The sequence below is a fragment of the Bombina bombina genome, chromosome 6 (assembly GCF_027579735.1).
Source record: "Bombina bombina isolate aBomBom1 chromosome 6, aBomBom1.pri, whole genome shotgun sequence".
NCBI lineage: Eukaryota > Metazoa > Chordata > Amphibia > Anura > Bombinatoridae > Bombina > Bombina bombina.
Window position 1 is genome coordinate 765,800,807 of NC_069504.1, and position 19,997 is coordinate 765,820,803.

General features: G+C 41.2%; 1 protein-coding gene across 6 annotated transcripts in view; it reads left to right on the top strand.

The window, feature by feature from the left end:
* LOC128663629 (EVI5-like protein) overlaps positions 1-19,997 on the top strand; it is a 281,215-nt gene that overhangs the window by 159,244 nt on the left and 101,974 nt on the right. For 4 of the 6 annotated variants that reach the window (XM_053718046.1, XM_053718048.1, XM_053718049.1 and 1 more), the window contains exons 11-13: positions 23-76; positions 1,086-1,118; positions 1,455-1,595. In XM_053718046.1, coding sequence (XP_053574021.1) covers positions 23-76; positions 1,086-1,118; positions 1,455-1,595 — 228 coding nt within the window. The remainder of the gene's footprint in view (positions 1-22; positions 77-1,085; positions 1,119-1,454; positions 1,596-19,997) is intronic. The other 2 variants (XM_053718047.1, XM_053718051.1) reach the window with 1 other exon arrangement.

The following is a 19,997-nucleotide window of genomic DNA, read 5'->3' on the forward strand; positions in this document are numbered from 1 at the left end:
ATCTCTATAATTCTACACACAGCGTCTACGCACAGAAAATCGTCTGTTAAAACAACGGATAGAGACTCTAGAAAAGGTAACACAATTTTGTTCCTTTACTCCCTTTTGATGATTATGTTTAATTTACTTTTCATATAATTCCATTAAAAAATATTCTACCCTTCCTCATTTTCCCTGGCTGCCTCCTCATCCTCCTTCCCTTGGACAATTTGATGGAGGATTATATAAACCAGATGTTAATTTATTGCTTTAAGTGAATTGCACAAGTAAAGTTTAAAGGTACCGTAAAGTCAAAATTAAACTTTTATGATTCAGATAGGGCATGTCAACCGTGGTCCTCAAATATCCCCAACGGGCCATGTTTTCATTATAGCTAAACCAGTGTACAGGCGAAATAATCAGATGATGGGTGAGAGCAGGTTAGCAACCATGGTGTTACTGATAAGCTGATTATTTCAGCATTGTTTTGCAATGTTTAATAACAAAGTTACAAATAATGTTGCAAAACACTGCTGCCATAGAGTACTAAATATACGTGCACACTCCTGAGCTCTTATAAGCCTACCTAGTTTTTCTCTTTAATAAAAGATACCAAGAGAACAAAACAAATTTGATAACAGAAGGAAATTGGAAAGCTGTTTAAAATTGCATGCTCTATCCGAATCATGACAGTTTCATTTTGTCTTTACTCTCCCTTTAAAAGCTTACCTGCTCACATAAGTAATTTCTTCTTAACAGTTTGTATAACTCTGCATGGAAGTACATAGTGCATTTTCTTGCAGTGTAATCACAGAATAATGTACAGTTTTTAAAGTATGGGGGTCATTTATGGTAGGCTGTCTAATTCTCTCCTGCTTCTTGTAGTGCGGTGGTGGTTACCTTTCTCTTTCTTCCCTTCTCTTCCTCTACCAAATGTTCTTTCTCGTTCTCTGTGCCTTTTTTGGCAAATCTCTTTTTCTCTTGTCTATATTTTTCTTCTTTTTTTTTTTGTCTCTTGCTTTTTTTCTTCTTTCTCTCTATCTGCTTCTTTTTCTTAATTCAACCCCCTCCATCCCCTTTGGACTGTCTCGTCTGCGATATCATAGGAAAGCGCCGCCTTAGCAGACAGGCTGATCCAGGTACAGTAGTTGCCTCTCTTCCTTCTGAGTTTGCAGTTGTTGCTAATTATGTCTTTCCTTTTTTTTCCAGTTTAATTGTTCCTGTCACCTGCATGGGGCAAATTAAATGGGTGGTTTAAACACTGAGTGAGAATGACTGAGAGGGGTAATATGATTGTGAAAAGCCTAATCTGAAAGGCATGATCAGTTGTGATTAAAAAAAGAAAGAAAGTAAAAGCAGTGAATACGATTTGGGATGAATGAAAAGAAGATGACTGAAGGCGAAAGAAAGTGGAATATTGGAAAAGAAATAATTTGCAAAAGTAACACTTTTCAATTTGATGTCCCCTCGAATAGGGCCAGGTGACGCGGGCACAGGAAGCAGAAGAGAATTATGCCATTAAACGGGAATTGGCCGTTGTAAAACAGCAATATTACACTGCTACTGAAAGTCTAAAGAGTGCCCAAAGTCTCATTCGCCAGTTGCAGGAGAAGCAGGTAAAAGTGAAATTCGGTCGGTTCATCTAGCAAAATGTAATAATTTGACATGTAGTATAATTTCAACAACACTTGCTGCAGATAGTAATGTGAAAGATTGTATTTATTTATATACTAGGCGATGAGCCTGCCCAGAGGACAGTCTATGTTTAAAAAACTACAAACCCCAAAGCTAATATTACAAAAAATAAAAAATGTAAAATTACAGAAAAAAATAAACAAAGCTATCCAAAATAAAAAAATGTAAACCTAAACTAATACCCCTATAAAAATAAAAAATCCCCCCCAAATAAAAACACCCCCATAAACTACCAATAGCCCTTAAAAGGGCCTTTTCTTCATAAACGGGGAGAGTACACAGCTGCATTCATTACTTTTGGGAATACAGAACCTGACCACCAGGAGGAGGCAAAGACACCCCAGCCAAAGACTTAAATACCTCCCCCACTTCCCTCATCACCCAGTCATTCTTTGCCTTTCGTCACAGGAGGTTGGCAGAGAAGTGTCAGAAGTTTTCGTTTAGTCTTTTTTTTGGAGGGTAGTACTCTTCGGAATAAGACTGGAGTTTTAGTAGTCCTGTCAGCCTCTCAGTGAGAGAATAGATGAAAGTTAGAGTCTGGAGATGCAGGGAGAGTATTTCTGTGAAACCTTCCCGACTCATATTAACAGCTCCATAAGCAATCAGCCCTGACGAGTTTCGCTGCCTGCTTTCTTCTCTCAAGTCCATGTCAGAAGCGACGCTACTATCTGTCGCACTTGAAGGGCCGTGTTCCCGTTCCACAGCGTAGATTCCGGTAAGATCATTTCATTTTACTTTCCATATGTAAATGTAATGTATGAAGAAACAGACAGGGTCTCAGTCGGACTCCTTTTATCTTATGAAATCAAGGGTTAATATCTCCTGAGGGGGGTTATTGAACAGGTGGGACTTTAATCAGGTTTGTTATGTTATTCGATCTGCTAATGTGTAGTGATACTTGGGCTCGTGGCTTTTTCGGAACATAGGCCTTTAATGAAGGCTGCGCGGTCTTTGCGGACTGGCATGCTTTTTCTTGGACTGTACGGTGCACCTTGTGACCAGGCGTGGTCACGCTTCTGTCCTCCATTTCCGTATTCCTGACAGTGTGGCGACGGAGAGAGTCTGTTTCGCTAGAGTCTGGGTCATGAGAGGTGGTGAGTGCTCCAGCCATTGGGGGTGTAAGGTGCCGTTTATTTTTTGTCCATATTTACGATCTCCAAGTTATGGAGGATTCTGATTATTTGGAGATGGATGTCTCTGATTTAGATTCTACTTCTTGCGAAGAATATGAAAGGGCCCGGGTGATCCATTCCCATCAGTTATGTTCCGAATGCCGCTTTTTAGTGCTCTGCTCTCCGGAATTGGGGAACTTAGAGTTCACTGAGCCATCCGCCCCTGGGGATTCCATATCCCGCGAGGCGAGCACCCTAGATCTTTCTTTGGCTATGCAAGCAGGTGACCCGAACGCCGTTTATCCTTCTCCGGAAGGCAGCTTGTTTCCTCCAGAGGTTACCGCACGGTTCCGCATGGCTATATCAATGGCGCAGGAGCATTTAAATTTTCCACTTTGTCCGTGTTCTTTTAACCAGGGCTCGTCAGGCGTGGGATCGTCTGGTTCAGATCAGCCCTCTGGGGGCGCGATTCCCTCTGAAGCTTCAGGGGTTCAATCCTCGGGGACAGGGTCCTTTGTTGCCCTGGCGGAGGTAAGTCTTGCTTTTCGTTATAGACTGGCACGCCTTTGTGTTCTGCTGAGGCATGTTTTGACAGTGCTGGAGGATGTTCCAGATGGCAAGCAAGGTTAGACGAAGGGAGATTAATCAATCTTCCTGTCTTATTTTTCTTTTGAGTATGTTTTTTCCAGTTCTGGGCTTGGAAGAATTGGATCTCTGACCGCCTGGTCCTGTCAGTGTGTCTATTCTTCTTGGGCGTTCACCTCCGGGTGTTGCTCTCTTTTTAGTTGATCCGGTTAGGATGTATTTTATTTAATTTTGAAAGCTCATGCTATTATAAGTTTTTCATTTGGAAACATTTTCTTTTCTGGAGTTTGGTACTAGAGATTTTGTGGTTGCATTGGTGCTTCTGTGGAAGTTATTTGAAAAGTTAGGACATGTTGTGTCTGCCGTTTGTCTGTGTAAATTGTGTATCCCTTTAGGGTTGCAAATTTTCATGGCCTTGGACAGTTCTTGGGTGCCCTATGTATCAGGCTGGTCTTGGTTGGGTACTAGTTTTCTGTCCCTAGGGGCCTATATCAGACACGTGGTGCCCCGTTATACCAGGCTGGTCCTCGTTTACTCTTCTGGGGGCATCAGAGGGGATTGTGCTCAGTCCTGCTTGTCCTATCCATGCTTATCTGGGTTCAGCTACGGCGTATTATGTAGGCTCCTGAGTTCTTTTTGTTCAGGTACTAGAGTTTTTTTCTCCTTCCAGCATGGCTTGGAGGTTTCTGGGTTTTCCACGGAAATCCGTTGTGCCAGGTTCTGGTGGCATTTACTCTTCTCCGTTTTGGGCCTTTTTGTTTTTTTCTCTACTTCCGGAATCTCGTCTGCTTCCATATTTTTGGAGCACTGCAGTTTATGTTGTCTTTTTTTTTCCCTGTGTCTGACCCTGCTTAGGCGTTTTGGGGTTTCCTCCACCAGGGGTTAGGATGCTCGTTCTTTCGTAAATTCCTCAAGCTGTAGGGGCTTCTGGGAAGTTGATCCTGAAAGGATCTTGGAGACGATGGTTATCTGCTCAATCCAGATTTCTAGGTTCAAGCTTTTTCCTCTTGTACGTTTACCTTTATGGCCTATCACGTTTTTCATTGCCTAGCACCTTTTCAGTGGGGAGTTTGTATCCCACTGTGGGTGTCTTTATAAAGCACTGCGTGTGTGGGATGCTTAAGTGAGAGTTCAGTGTCCAAGATGCCTTGGATATGACTGTGATTGCATCACCTGTAGTGCAAGGTCTGCTCCGATTGGGGTAACCCATTGGTTATTGGTTTTGGTTTAACCCGGAGTTCTTTATTCCTTGTCTTTAATTGTACAGTTTGGGTTTCTGTATCCAGACCCCTTAGGACTGGTTCGGGATGGCCCAGTTTCCCAGTTCAGGGACATTTTATGTTCCTATGGGTGAATTTTTCTCTCTCTTCTCGGGAGATTTGGATAATTCTGCTAGGCTGGCCGTTGTGAACCAATGGTTCCTTCATTCGGTGCTTGACCTTTTGGGTCCATATTCAGCTTTCCGCTCCATATCTGTGTGGGGTGAGCTGTTTTGTTTTGTTTTGTTTTACCCTTCCTTTTGGGGTGGAATTGGCATCCCGCAGTCTCTGCCTGGTGCTTGGAGGTCATTTTATTCCTCTGCTCAGTAAGGTTGTGCCCCCTGCCTTGCGTGCAGGATGTCAGATGAAGGGCTGTTTTCTTGTGACATGCCATTATTGTAGAGGGTCTCCTTTGGGAGAGTCCTTAGTCATTGGGAAGGGAGCTACGTCCGGGTTCTGGAACCCAAGCTCTTTTGGAGGTGCTGGATGCCCTCCCCTCTCCTTACTGATGGTCTTGGTGATCAGGAATTTTTAATTCCTTTGTCTTTTTGGACATTACCAGTTGATTTGATCTGGGTCCATTGCCCGTATGAGGGTTAGGGATCTGTCTGATCTGTTGATCTTTGACCGCGTGTCATAGTTAGATCTTGTGAGCCTTCCTTAGGTGGGAGGTTTCGCGGTAGATCCTTCCTCAGCAGGTAGTTTCTCTGCGGGTTCTGGGTTCTGTCCTTCCTTTCCTGCCTTTCTTGGGAAAGTGTTGGTTTGCACCTCTTTGGACCTTGTCTTCTGAAGACGGTCTTGTGCAGTTGGCTAGCTTGGTTAGCTAGGGTTGGCGACTTGGGTTCGCTTAAAACCTTTGCTGCAGGAAGTCTGGGGCTTTCTACGGAGCATATTCAGTTATTCTGATACTGTTTTTTAGCGGCTCCCGGGGACGGTTCGTCTTTCAGTTGCTCTATCAGTAGTGCAAGTTAACGTAGGAAAGGGGTTCTTGCTTCTCCCTTTAGTTTTCAGGGCTTTTCTTTGGTCCCTTGGACTCCATGCATTAGGGGTCTTGGATTGGGTTTGCCCTGTTTTGTCCTCGTTTACTCTTTTGGATTTCTCTTGTTTTTTTTTTTTTCCCCCTAGTTCTTGAGTGTTCTGGAGGTCCTTCGGACTTCCTTATCCTTTGTCCTTTCTCTTCTTTTCAGGGGGACTGTGGATATTTTCCCTCCTTCTGGTCGGGGTGAGTTTTTTGCGGGCTGTGAGCCTGCGGGATTTTGTCTCTTCAGAGGCCTTTGGGCTTGGTTGAATCTAATGATTCTGAGCGGTCTCTATCAAGGGCTTTGCTGGTTCTAACTGTTGGGCAGTAACTTGGGCCTTTTCCTTTTTGTCCCTTTTGTTTCTGATGAAGTCGTTTTTTTGTCGGAAGTTTGGGTGTTTCAGGCTATGGTGCCCTCAGAATGGGCCGCCTTTTGTACCCGCCCGTTTTGCATTCAGTGTCCTCTATAGCTTGTGTATTGTATTCCCAAAAGTAATGAATGCAGCTGTGTACTCTCCCCATTTATGGATAAAAACTTAAATTATGCTTACCTGATAATTTCCTTTTCTTCAGACGGGGAGAGTCCACAGCTCCCCGCCCGCGTTTTTTATGTGGGGCGGCTGTGATTTGTTTGAAAAAGGTGCCAGAAGAACAAAAAAACACTTTGATATTTCTCCTACTGTTCCTTGTTCCCTCGGCTGTATGACTGGGGGATAAGGGAAGTGGGGGAGCTATTTAAGCCTTTGGCTGGGGTGTCTTTGCCTCCTCCTGGTGGCCAGGTTCTGTGTTCCCAAAAGTAATGAATACAGCTGTGGACTCTCCCCGTCTGTAGAAAAGGAAATTATTAGGTAAGCATAATTTAAGTTTTTGTAGGGCATTGTCCTAAAGAAATCAGCTCTTTTACATGTAAAAATTTACAAAGTACCCCCTAACAGTAAAGCCCCCCCACCCAACCAACCCCACCCAAAATAAAAAAAACTAAGTCTAAAAAAACCTAAGCTACCCATTTCCCCTAAATGGGGTATTTGTATGGGCATTGCCCTTAAAAGGACAATCGGCTCTTTTACAACCCAAAAAAAAAAAAAAAGCCTAGGACTAAGCCCCAAAGAGGTACTCGCCATTTCTAAAGTCCGACAGTGAATGTCTTCTTCCAGGCGGCGCCATCTTCTATCTTCATCCGGAGCGAAGGCGGTGCAGAGCGGTCTTTCCCAATGCGCGTATCCGGAGGGGCGGTCCTTAGCGGTGGTCCAAAGTGTTGTGTAGGCTCCTCTTCATCCGATCTCCGGCGTATACTGAAAATTGAATGCAAGGTACCGCATTCAATTTGGGGTACCTTGCATTCCTATTGGATGAAATTTTGAAATCAGCCAATAGGATTATAACTACTGAAATCCTATTGGCTGTTCAAATCAGCCAATAAGATTTCAGTAGCTCTCATCCTATTGGCTAATTTAAACATTTCATCCAATAGGAATGCAAGGTACCCCAATAAATATGGGGTACCTTGCATTTAATCTTCAGTGTGCGGTGGACGATCGCATGAAGAGTAGTCTCCGCGTAGCTTTAGACCGCCGCCGCTGAAGATCGCTGCTGATGATCTGTGCATCGGGGAAGCCAGCTCCGCACCTCCGCTCCGCGCCGCCTTCCCTCCAGATGAAGATAAAAGATGATGGAGCCGTCTGGAAAAAGACCTCCGCCGGACTTCAGGAAAGGTGAGTACCTATTTGGGGCTTAGTCTTAGGCTTTTTTTTTTTTCGGGGGGGGTGGTTTTTTTTTTAGATTAGGGTTTTTTGGGCTGTAAAGAGCTGATTGCCCCTTTAAAGGCAATGCCCATACAAATGCCTCTTTAGGGGCATTGGGTAGTTTAGGTTTTTTTAGTGTTAGGTTTATTATTTTGCGGGGTTTGGTGGGTGGGTTTTACTGTTAGGGGGGACGACTTGGTATTTTTTAAATGTAAAAGAACTGTTTAACTTAGGGCAAAGCCCTACGAAAGGCCATTTTAAGGGTTATTGGTAGTTTTAGTTTAGATTAGTGGGTGTTTTTATTTTCATAGGGATTAGGTTTAATTTTTTTGATTTTTAATCATTTTGTTTATTTTTTTTTAAGTAATTTTTAGACTTTTTATTTTTTGTAATTTAATGTTAGGTTATATTTTTAAATTAATGTTAGGATTTTTAAATTAATGTTAGGATTTTTTATTTTAATTGTAACTTAGTTTATGTAATTAGGGTTAATTTAGGGGTTGTTAGGTTAGGGGGCTTAGTAATTAAATCAGTTATTTGCGTTGTGGGGGGTTGGCGGTTTAGCGGTTAATAGGCTAATTAGGTTTATTGTGTTGTGGGGGGTTGGTAGTTTAGGGGTAATAGGTTAATTAGGTTTATTGCGATTTGGGGGAAGTCGGTTAAGGGGTTAATTGTATAATTAGGTAGTTGGCATTGTAGGGTTTGGTGGTTTAGGGGTTAATATTGTAATTTATTTAGTTGGCGTTGTGGGGGTTTGGCGGTTTATATGGTTTTTTTTGGCAATACTTTGTGCGGGTGGTTAGTTTCTGATTTGTTTGTCTACGCTGCATCCAGGTGGATTCTTTTGGCTGCGCGCGCAGCCAACATTCTTTTGGCTGCCTTGCACAGCCAACATTCCTTTTGAGGATGCATGTGCAACTGGCGACACCGACAGGCACGTAACAAACGCGATTATGGTATAGATATATATATTTCCGCAAAAATCAGTTTTTAACTGATGTTTGTATTTTTGTTTTGAGATTCAAATATAAAAAATAAATGTTTTTGCTTATATTATACAATATATTTTTTAACAAATTAAAGGGACATTCCAGCCACATGGATGCATTTCATTTCTCCAACATAGGTGTGTCCGGTCCACGGCGTCATCCTTACTTGTGGGATATTCTCTTCCCCAACAGGAAATGGCAAAGAGCCCAGCAAAGCTGGTCACATGATCCCTCCTAGGCTCCGCCTTCCCCAGTCATTCTCTTTGCCGTTGTACAGGCAACATCTCCACGGAGATGGCTTAGAGTTTTTTGGTGTTTAAATGTAGTTTTTATTCTTCAATCAAGAGTTTGTTATTTTAAAATAGTGCTGGTATGTACTATTTACTCTGAAACAGAAAAGAGATGAAGATTTCTGTTTGTAAGAGGAAAATGATTTTAGCAACCGTTACTAAAATCGATGGCTGTTTCCACACAGGACTGTTGAGAGGAATTAACTTCAGTTGGGGGAAACAGTGAGCAGACTTTTGCTGCTTGAGGTATGACACATTTCTAACAAGACTTGGTAATGCTGGAAGCTGTCATTTTCCCTATGGGATCCGGTAAGCCATTTTTATTAAATAAGAATAAAGGGCTTCACAAGGGCTTAAAGACTGGTAGACATTTTTCTGGGCTAAAACGATTGATTTATAAACATTTTTAATAGTTTATAGCTTGAGGAGTTATTTTATTCTTGGGAATTATGTTAAATAACCGTCAGGCACTGTATTGGACACCTTTTTCACTGGGGGCCTTCTCTAATCATAGGCAGAGACTCATTTTCGCGCCTCTATTGCGCAGTTGTTTTTGGGAAGCAAGGCATGCAGATGCATGTGTGAGGAGCTCAGATACATAGAAAAAGCTTACTGAAGGCGTCATTTGGTATCGTATTCCCCTCTGGGCTTGGTTGGGTCTCAGCAAAGCAGATACCAGGGACTGTATAGGGGTTAAATATAAAAACGGCTCCGGTTCCGTTATTTTAAGAGTTAAAGCTTTCAAATTTGGTGTGCAATACTTTTAAGGCTTTAAGACACTGTGGTGAAATTTTGGTGAATTTTGAACAATTCCTTCATACTTTTTCACATTTTCAGTAATAAAGTGTGTTCAGTTTAAAATTTAAAGTGACAGTAACGGTTTTATTTTAAAACATGTCTGAACTATCAGATAGACTATGTTCTGTATGTGAGGAAGCCAAGGTTCCTTCTCATTTAAATAGATGTGATGTATGTGACACAAAATTTAGAGAAAATGATGCCCAAGATGATTCCTCAAGTGAGGGGAGTAAGCATGGTACTGCATCATCCCCTCCTTCGTCTACGCCAGTCTTGCCCACACAGGAGGCCCCTAGTACATCTAGTGCGCCAATACTCCTTACTATGCAACAATTAACGGCTGTAATGGATAATTCTATCAAAAACATTTTAGCCAAAATGCCCACTTATCAGCGAAAGCGCGACTGCTCTGTTTTAGAAAATACCGAAGAGCATGAGGACGCTGATGATAATGGTTCTGAAATGCCCCTACACCAGTCTGAGGGGGCCAGGGAGGTTTTGTCTGAGGGAGAAATTTCAGATTCAGGGAAAATTTCTCAACAAGCTGAACCTGATGTGATTACATTCAAATTTAAATTGGAACATCTCCGCGCTCTGCTTAAGGAGGTGTTATCTACTCTGGATGATTGTGACAATTTGGTCATTCCAGAGAAATTATGTAAGATGGACAAGTTCCTAGAGGTCCCGGGGCCCCCCGAAGCTTTTCCTATACCCAAGCGGGTGGCGGACATTGTGAACAAAGAATGGGAAAGGCCCGGCATACCTTTTGTCCCTCCCCCTATATTTAAGAAATTGTTTCCTATGGTCGACCCCAGAAAGGACTTATGGCAGACAGTCCCCAAGGTCGAGGGGGCGGTTTCTACTCTAAACAAACGCACTACTATCCCTATAGAAGATAGTTGTGCTTTCAAAGATCCTATGGATAAAAAATTAGAGGGTTTGCTTAAAAAGATGTTTGTTCAGCAAGGTTACCTTCTACAACCAATTTCATGCATTGTTCCTGTCACTACAGCAGCGTGTTTCTGGTTCGATGAACTAGAAAAGTCGCTCAATAAAGATTCTTCTTATGAGGAGATTATGGACAGAATTCATGCTCTTAAATTGGCTAATTCTTTTACTTTAGACGCCACTTTGCAATTGGCTAGATTAGCGGCGAAAAATTCGGGGTTTGCTATTGTGGCGCGCAGAGCGCTTTGGCTAAAATCTTGGTCAGCGGATGCGTCTTCCAAGAACAAATTTCTTAACATACCTTTCAAGGGGAAAACGCTGTTTGGCCCTGACTTGAAAGAGATTATTTCAGATATCACTGGGGGTAAGGGCCACGCCCTTCCTCAGGATAGGTCTTTCAAGGCTAAAAATAAACCAAATTTTCGTCCCTTTCGCAGAAATGGACCAGCCCCAAGTTCTACATCCTCTAAGCAAGAGGGTAATACTTCTCAAACCAAGCCAGCCTGGAGGCCAATGCAAGGCTGGAACAAAGGTAAGCAGGCCAAGAAACCTGCCACTGCTACCAAGACAGCATGAGATGTTGGCCCCCGATCCGGGACGGGATCTGGTGGGGGGCAGACTTTCTCTCTTCGCTCAGGCTTGGGCAAGAGATGTTCTGGATCCTTGGGCGCTAGAAATAGTCTCCCAAGGTTATCTTCTGGAATTCAAGGAGCTACCCCCAAGGGGGAGGTTCCACAGGTCTCAATTGTCTTCAGACCACATAAAAAGACAGGCATTCTTACATTGTGTAGAAGACCTGTTAAAAATGGGAGTGATTCATCCTGTTCCATTAGGAGAACAAGGGATGGGATTCTACTCCAATCTGTTCATAGTTCCCAAAAAAGAGGGAACATTCAGACCAATCTTAGATCTCAAGATCCTAAACAAATTTCTCAAGGTTCCATCGTTCAAAATGGAAACCATTCGGACAATTCTTCCTACCATCCAGGAAGGTCAATTCATGACCACGGTGGATTTAAAGGATGCGTATCTACATATTCCTATCCACAAGGAACATCATCGGTTCCTAAGGTTCGCCTTTCTGGACAAGCATTACCAGTTTGTGGCACTTCCATTCGGATTAGCCACTGCTCCAAGAATTTTCACAAAGGTACTAGGGTCCCTTCTAGCGGTGCTAAGACCAAGGGGCATTGCAGTAGTACCTTACTTGGACGACATACTGATTCAAGCGTCGTCTCTACCTCAAGCAAAGGCTCATACGGACATTGTCCTGGCCTTTCTCAGATCTCACGGGTGGAAAGTGAACGTAGAAAAAAGTTCTCTATCTCCGTCAACAAGAGTTCCCTTCTTGGGAACAATAATAGACTCCTTAGAAATGAGGATTTTTCTGACAGAGGCCAGAAAATCAAAACTTCTAAGCGCTTGTCAAGTACTTCATTCTGTTCTTCATTAGTTCCTTTTGCGCGAATTCATCTAAGACCATTACAACTGTGCATGCTCAGTCAGTGGAATGGGGATTATACAGACTTGTCTCCGACGATACAAGTAGATCAGAGGACCAGAGATTCACTCCGTTGGTGGCTGACCCTGGACAACCTGTCACAAGGGATGAGCTTCCGCAGACCAGAGTGGGTCATTGTCACGACCGACGCCAGTCTGGTGGGCTGGGGCGCGGTCTGGGAACCCCTGAAAGCTCAGGGTCTTTGGTCTCGGGAAGAATCTCTTCTCCCGATAAATATTCTGGAACTGAGAGCGATATTCAATGCTCTCAAGGCTTGGCCTCAGCTTGCAAAGGCCAAATTCATACGGTTTCAATCAGACAACATGACGACTGTTGCGTATATCAACCATCAGGGGGGAACAAGGAGTTCCCTGGCGATGGAAGAAGTGACCAAAATAATTCAATGGGCGGAGACTCACTCCTGCCACTTGTCTGCAATCCACATCCCAGGAGTGGAAAATTGGGAAGCGGATTTTCTGAGTCGTCAGACATTTCATCCGGGGGAGTGGGAACTCCATCCGGAAATCTTTGCCCAAATAATTCAATTGTGGGGCATTCCAGACATGGATCTGATGGCGTCTCGTCAGAACTTCAAGGTTCCTTGCTACGGGTCCAGATCCAGGGATCCCAAGGCGACTCTAGTGGATGCACTAGTAGCACCTTGGAGCTTCAACCTAGCTTATGTGTTCCCACCGTTTCCTCTCATTCCCAGGCTGATAGCCAGGATCAAACAGGAGAGGGTATCGGTGATCTTGATAGCTCCTGCGTGGCCACGCAGGACTTGGTATGCAGATCTGGTGAATATGTCATCGGCTCCACCATGGAAGCTACCTTTGAGACAGGACCTTCTTGTTCAAGGTCCGTTCGAACATCCGAATCTGGCCTCACTCCAACTGACTGCTTGGAGATTGAACGCTTGATTTTATCAAAGCGAGGGTTCTCAGATTCTGTCATTGATACTCTTGTTCAGGCCAGAAAGCCTGTAACTAGAAAAATCTACCATAAAATATGGAAAAAATATATCTGTTGGTGTGAATCTAAAGGATTCCCATGGAACAAGATAAAAATTCCTAAGATTCTATCCTTTCTTCAAGAAGGTTTGGAGAAAGGATTATCTGCAAGTTCTTTGAAGGGACAGATTTCTGCTTTATCTGTTTTACTTCACAAAAAGCTGGCGGCTGTGCCAGATGTTCAAGCTTTTGTTCAGGCTCTGGTTAGAATCAAGCCTGTTTACAAACCTTTGACTCCTCCTTGGAGTCTTAATTTAGTTCTTTCAGTTCTTCAGGGGGTTCCGTTTGAACCCCTACATTCCGTTGATATCAAGTTATTATCTTGGAAAGTTTTGTTTTTGGTTGCAATTTCTTCTGCTAGAAGAGTTTCAGAGTTATCTGCTCTGCAGTGTTCTCCTCCTTATCTGGTGTTCCATGCAGATAAGGTGGTTTTGCGTACTAAACCTGGTTTTCTTCCGAAAGTTGTTTCTAACAAAAATATTAACCAGGAGATAGTCGTGCCTTCTTTGTGTCCGAATCCAGTTTCAAAGAAGGAACGTTTGTTGCACAATTTGGATGTAGTTCGTGCTCTAAAATTCTATTTAGAGGCTACAAAGGATTTCAGACAAACATCTTCCTTGTTTGTTGTTTATTCTGGTAAAAGGAGAGGTCAAAAAGCAACTTCTACCTCTCTCTCTTTTTGGCTTAAAAGCATCATCAGATTGGCTTATGAGACTGCTGGACGGCAGCCTCCTGAAAGAATCACAGCTCATTCCACTAGGGCCGTGGCTTCCACATGGGCCTTCAAGAACGAGGCTTCTGTTGATCAGATATGTAAGGCAGCGACTTGGTCTTCACTGCACACTTTTACCAAATTTTACAAATTTGATACTTTGGCTTCTTCTGAGGCTATTTTTGGGAGAAAGGTTTTGCAAGCCGTGGTGCCTTCCATCTAGGTGACCTGATTTGCTCCCTCCCATCATCCGTGTCCTAAAGCTTTGGTATTGGTTCCCACAAGTAAGGATGACGCCGTGGACCGGACACACCTATGTTGGAGAAAACAGAATTTATGTTTACCTGATAAATTACTTTCTCCAACGGTGTGTCCGGTCCACGGCCCGCCCTGGTTTTTTAATCAGGTCTGATGATTTATTTTCTCTAACTACAGTCACCACGGTATCATATGATTTCTCCTATGCAAATATTCCTCCTTTACGTCGGTCGAATGACTGGGGAAGGCGGAGCCTAGGAGGGATCATGTGACCAGCTTTGCTGGGCTCTTTGCCATTTCCTGTTGGGGAAGAGAATATCCCACAAGTAAGGATGACGCCGTAGACCGGACACACCGTTGGAGAAAGTAATTTATCAGGTAAACATAAATTCTGTTTTTTCAATAGAATATTTTTTATAATATACATGTATTAGCAAAAATGCTTCTTATAAAAGCTATAGCTGTTTCAAAATAGTATTTAGGTATGCACCAGCATTTAAAACACAGCACTGAGGTGCTGTACAATCTTGTAATGACTCAATTCGGTAATACTGACATGATACAAGCCCTACTGGCACTCTGAGCAGCTGCAATATTTAAAATGCTAGTGCACTTAGATTTTTTTCTCTGCACGTGCATCTGAAGCATAGCTAGATATTATAACACTAAAACAGTGATAACTTTTATTAGAAGCATTTTTGCCAATACATGTATACTGCAAATATGTTTCTAGACGTAATTCATTTATGAGCATTTCCATTTTGATTGGAATATCCCTTTAACAAGAAATTCCTGTCTAAACATTATTGTTTTCCCATGAAACTTGTTATTATTGAAAATATAGTAGTATGGAGACAGGAACAAAAATGTAATTAATTTAAGAATACCGAATATGTCAATGCTTTCTTTATTCCATTGCTAGAACAGCCAGTAAACTGCAACATGTCACTGTCGTGACTAAACTAAAAACGGTCACCCAATTTTTAGGGCTAAACAGCTCCCAGACTCAATGTAAACTCTATAAAAATATATACTTTCAAAAGGTACACAGAGAGCTGTTATGGTGAGACAGAGAGGAGTATTGGGCAGTGACACAATTACATACAGTGAGGAGTTGGTCACAAGCCTACCACAGGTGTTTCGCGGGGACCAGTCCCTTAGCTTCCTCCTGTTGGGTTGTCTATATACTCCACACATTGATCATCTACTGTGACGTACACAGCACTGGATGGGCTCTACCGGAATTGGCCTTTTCTGCAGCCAATATGCATGTTAGAGTGGGTGCATCTGAGGTAAGTGCAGTAATTTCTTGCACTCACATAGCCCACAGGCTATTAGGTACAACAATTTTGAGGGACATATATATGTAACAGACTAATTCCAACCTTTTTACTTAGACTTTTCAACCTTAGTCTACTAATTATGGAAACGTTTATTATGTGGTAACAGCTGCTGTTTACTATTCTGTTAATTCATCTGTGTGTTACATCTCGATGCAACCTTATACCCTCTGTAATATACACAGAAAAATGTATTTAACTGTTTTGCAATCTGAGGGAGAATTTTTTTGTGCACTGAATTAACACAGAAGTTACAATTAGTGATTGGGTATTTCCCCCTCTCTTTTTTGTTTTTTAAATTCCTCAACTGCTCCTTTGTTTCTGAGTGCAACAGCCATTTTTCAATTGTCTTATTATGGAGATTAATTATTATGCTGGGCTAGATTTTTATGCAGTGTATTATTATTATTTACTATTATTACACAAGGAGATTTTCCCTTTAATACTTATTGCCCAAGGTTGTCTGTCTCATATGTCTCAGACTTTATTCTACAAGGTCCGAGTTACATTATTTCCAATCATTTTATTTACTGTTTTTACATGTGCTTACAGAAAAATAATAATAATAATTTGTTGGTTGTCTTCATGTATTTTATTCGTCGGTTTGTGTATTCTTTCATCAAGCATATCAAAATTTGTAGCCATTACTTTACATTATCCTTTAGAGGGTAGATCAACATAAAGGCACTCTTTCCCCACTCTTATGTGGACATCCACAATTTTATTTTCTGTTTTGCAGGATTGTTATCAGTTCAGCTTCTGCAATTCCTGAATGGATATCATTAGACATTATAACAGTCTAATGCTGCTCCTGCCTCTCAAAGTTCTGTACTCCTTCTGTTTACTCAATACAAGGGAGTGCTTCAGATTTTGCTCCTGGATTTAAAGGTTTGTGTGCTCTGTAGTTGTGGCGGTTATACCTCCTCCAAGTATGTGCAGTTTTATATGCAGGATTGTTACCAGTTCAGCTTTGCAATTCCTGAATGGATATCATTAGACATTATAACAGTCTAATGCTGCTCCTGCCTCTTAAAGTTCTGTACTCCTTCTGTTTACTCAATACAAGGGAGTGCTTCAGATTTTGCTCCTGGATTTAAAGGTTTGTGTGCTCTGTAGTTGTGGCGGTTATTCCTCCTCCAAGTATGTGCAGTTTTATGTGCAGGATTGTTACCAGTTCAGCTTTGCAATTCCTGAATTGATCTCATTAGGCATTCTAACAGTCTAATTCTGCTCTTGCCTCTAAAGCAGTGTTTATCAATTGCGATCCTCGAGTTCCCCCAACAGGCCAGGTATTCATTATATCTGAGCCAGTGCACAGGTGAAGTAATCAGCTGATCAGTAACACCATGGTTACTAACCGGGTCTCACCCATCAGCTGATAATGTCACCTGTGGACTGGTTTAGCTATAATGAACTTGTTCTGTTGGGTGGTACTTGAGGATCGCAGTTGAGAAACAATACTCTAAAAAATTCTGCTTCAGATTTTGCTACAGGAATTTAAAGATTTGTGCTGTCTGTAATTGTGGCAGCTATGTCTCATCCAAGTATGAACAAAATGTCCACGTCTGAAAGTCATCCTAAATTTACATTATCAGGTTCTTTTGCATCATCAGAGATCAGAACACCTTAGGATGCTCTTATAGTTTTCAGACTCGGATACCTCAGGTTGTTTTCTGAAGGTGAGGTTTTTACAGATCATCTGGAGTTTCTTACTGATCAAAACACAGGCCTAGATGATCAAAAGTGCAGCAATGCGGCAAAATATTCAAAAGGGATTCATTGCGATGTTGAGAAAGCAGGCTAAATTTTCCAAAGGCCTACAGTACTTTTCTCTGGTACTGGTGATATATACAAAGCAGCATTGCCACCTACATCAAAGGTGTAATGTAAATGATCTTTTTACACAATACTGCATGACAATACAACGTAAACTGAAACCCCTGTTCTTACAATAGTGAATTAAACATACCCATTATACACCTATAGAAGCTGGGGGATTGTGGGTATATGATAAATGTATATACAATGTATATGTACTGTATAGTATAGTGTTAGAATATATATGTAAATTTTAGTCATTATTGTAAACTTCTTTTTTGTGTGTGCTTAGGCGTGTTCTTTTTTCTTATTTTAAGTATGGAATTGCACATTCACAATTTAACATTTGTTAATATTGAAAATCAGGGATGAACGACTGCGTTTCACTGTTAATTTGGAGAATGCGAATGTGTGATAGTGTTTTACTGTTAATACTGATTGAGAACGTGATGCAATTATGTTTTACTTATAATATTGTGATTGCACTGTAGCAAACGTGTTCTGTATTAATCTCTCTCGAACACTTTTGCTAAAGTGCAATCACAATATTATAAGTAAAACACGATTGTGCCATTAGTTCTCAATATTATGAAATATTAACATTGTGATCACATTATCAATATTAACAGTAAAATACGATTACGCATTCACATTCTCAATATTAAGAAAAATCTAAATTTCAAACGTGCAATTGCGTTCTTAAATTAATTTAAAAAAAAAACACTCCTAAAGACTCAAAACAAGATGTTTGCAATAACCACTAAAGTTTACATACATATTCTCATACAATACATATACATTAACAATGTATATACATCTGCCATATACCCACAATACCCAGCTCCTATGGTTTTAATAGGAAGGTTTTTGGTGTTTTTTTTGTCTTTATTAACAAACTAGATTGCAGACATGACGAATATATAGGCGTTCCATGGGTGTAACCTGTATTTCAGTGGGGAAACATTGCCGTGACCTTTTCAGACATATCCGTTTTGCCTGCTTTTTGGTGGCAAGATTGTCCATTGTAACAAATCTAGTGAATGTACAGTGAAACTGTATATATACATATGCATAATTCGAAGTGTTACTACACAGAAAACATTTTATATTTTTGCGAACGCATAGTCTATTTTGTGTAAACACGCTTTAAAGACATCCCCCCCGCTGCCTACATCTCAACTAAGTGGGGATGTCCATTATATCCTATGGGAGACACATCCCACTAGTCAGCATAGTTAGGTTCACTGGCGAGGCCAGAAATCCAGTTTCTTGTCTGATGATGTTTTCATTATCAGGGCGACAGAGTCTTTTTTTATGTTTGAGATTGAATATCTTAGTTGTTTGTTTAAAGAGGTTTTATGTACTTTAGTTGTCCAAGACTCTAATTCTGAGGGAAAACTCTCTAAACAACTGGATTTGATTTTAAAACCTTCTGCTAAGTCACAAACTTTTTTTTTTCCTGTTCTTGGGCTCCTATTAAAATAAACCAAGCCTGGTGTTCTCTTTTAATCCATCCTCTAAATGTAATAGGATGTTTCCTTTAACGGCTTGAAATGTAGAGCTTTGGGAAACTTTTGGATGGTGCAATTTGCTTTAACCAAATGCACTGCTATTCTGTTAGAGGACTTACAAAAGTTTTTAGACAATCCTTTAATTTTTTTGTTCCTTGGTCCATGTAAAAGTCAGAGGGACACATCAGTTTATTTAGCTTTTTGTCTAAATCTCCTGATTACCATGTTTACGTTGAGACGGTATAATCTTACTGCATTTTTTTCTAGATCAGTTTCTTCTTCTTGGATATTTAAGAATGAGGATTATATTGAATAAATTTGCAAAGCAGCATCATGCTTTCTCTAAATTCTACCATTTTCATGTGTTTGGTTGGGAAGTCCTTCAGGCAGTAGTGTCTGGTAATTAATTGCCTGCCTTAAAACAAATTTGCACCGCACAATTACTCATAGACTCCACAGCTTGAGTATTAGATCCCTGGAGTAATGGCTTGTGTACTCTCACCACCTTATGAAAGAAAACAAAATCTATGCTTATCTGATGATAAATTAATTTCTTTAATGGTGGTGAGAGTCCATGAGACTTGCCTATTTTCATTTTTTACGTGATTATTTTATTTTTTTACTGTAGTTCTAGCTTCCACCTCATTTTCCTCCTTTTGTACCTTTTTACTTCTCCTTTCTTGCTTATAAGTCAGACTAGAATGTTGGTGTGGTGGAAGGGATTAAGTGCTCTTAGAACTTTTGGAATCTTTTCCTCCTCCTAGTGGCCAGGAGTTGAATCCCAGGAGTAATGGCTCGTGGACTCTTACCACCATGAAATAAATTATTTTATCAGGTAAGCATAAAGTTTGTTTTTGTATATGCAAATTACTTTGTGGTCACCCTAAAAGTTAGAAGGGGAAACCAGATGTGGACTCCTTGCACACATGCCCTTGAGAGATGCAACTGCACCTCACTGGTGAGGCCCAGAGGGGCCAAAATGTAAGAATGATATATTACTGGATATTTATCCTCTGTAAAGGGCATGCTGAGCTAAATTAGGTGGCACCAGGAGTAGCAGTCACCTTTCAAACAAAAAAGGATTTCTTTTTTTTTCTGCTCATTGCTAATGTCGCTTCACCCGTGAGATATGCAGGCATACAAACTTCCACTGCCTCTACTCTACAGTGTAATACTGCTAAGAGGTTTTCATATGAGAGTGTGTACCAATACCACTAAACCATGGGGATTGTTACCAAGGGAACCTGCAGGGGAGATTCTCTTTGCTAAAGGGAGGTGGAAAGTTGATAATGTATAGACGCAGTATAGTTGTGTGTGTGTGTTTTGTTTTTGTTTTTTTAATATTGGAAAAAAACCCAGAATTTATGTTTACCTGATAAATTTCTTTCTCCTACGGTGTATCTGGTCCACGGCTTCATCCTTACTTGTGGGA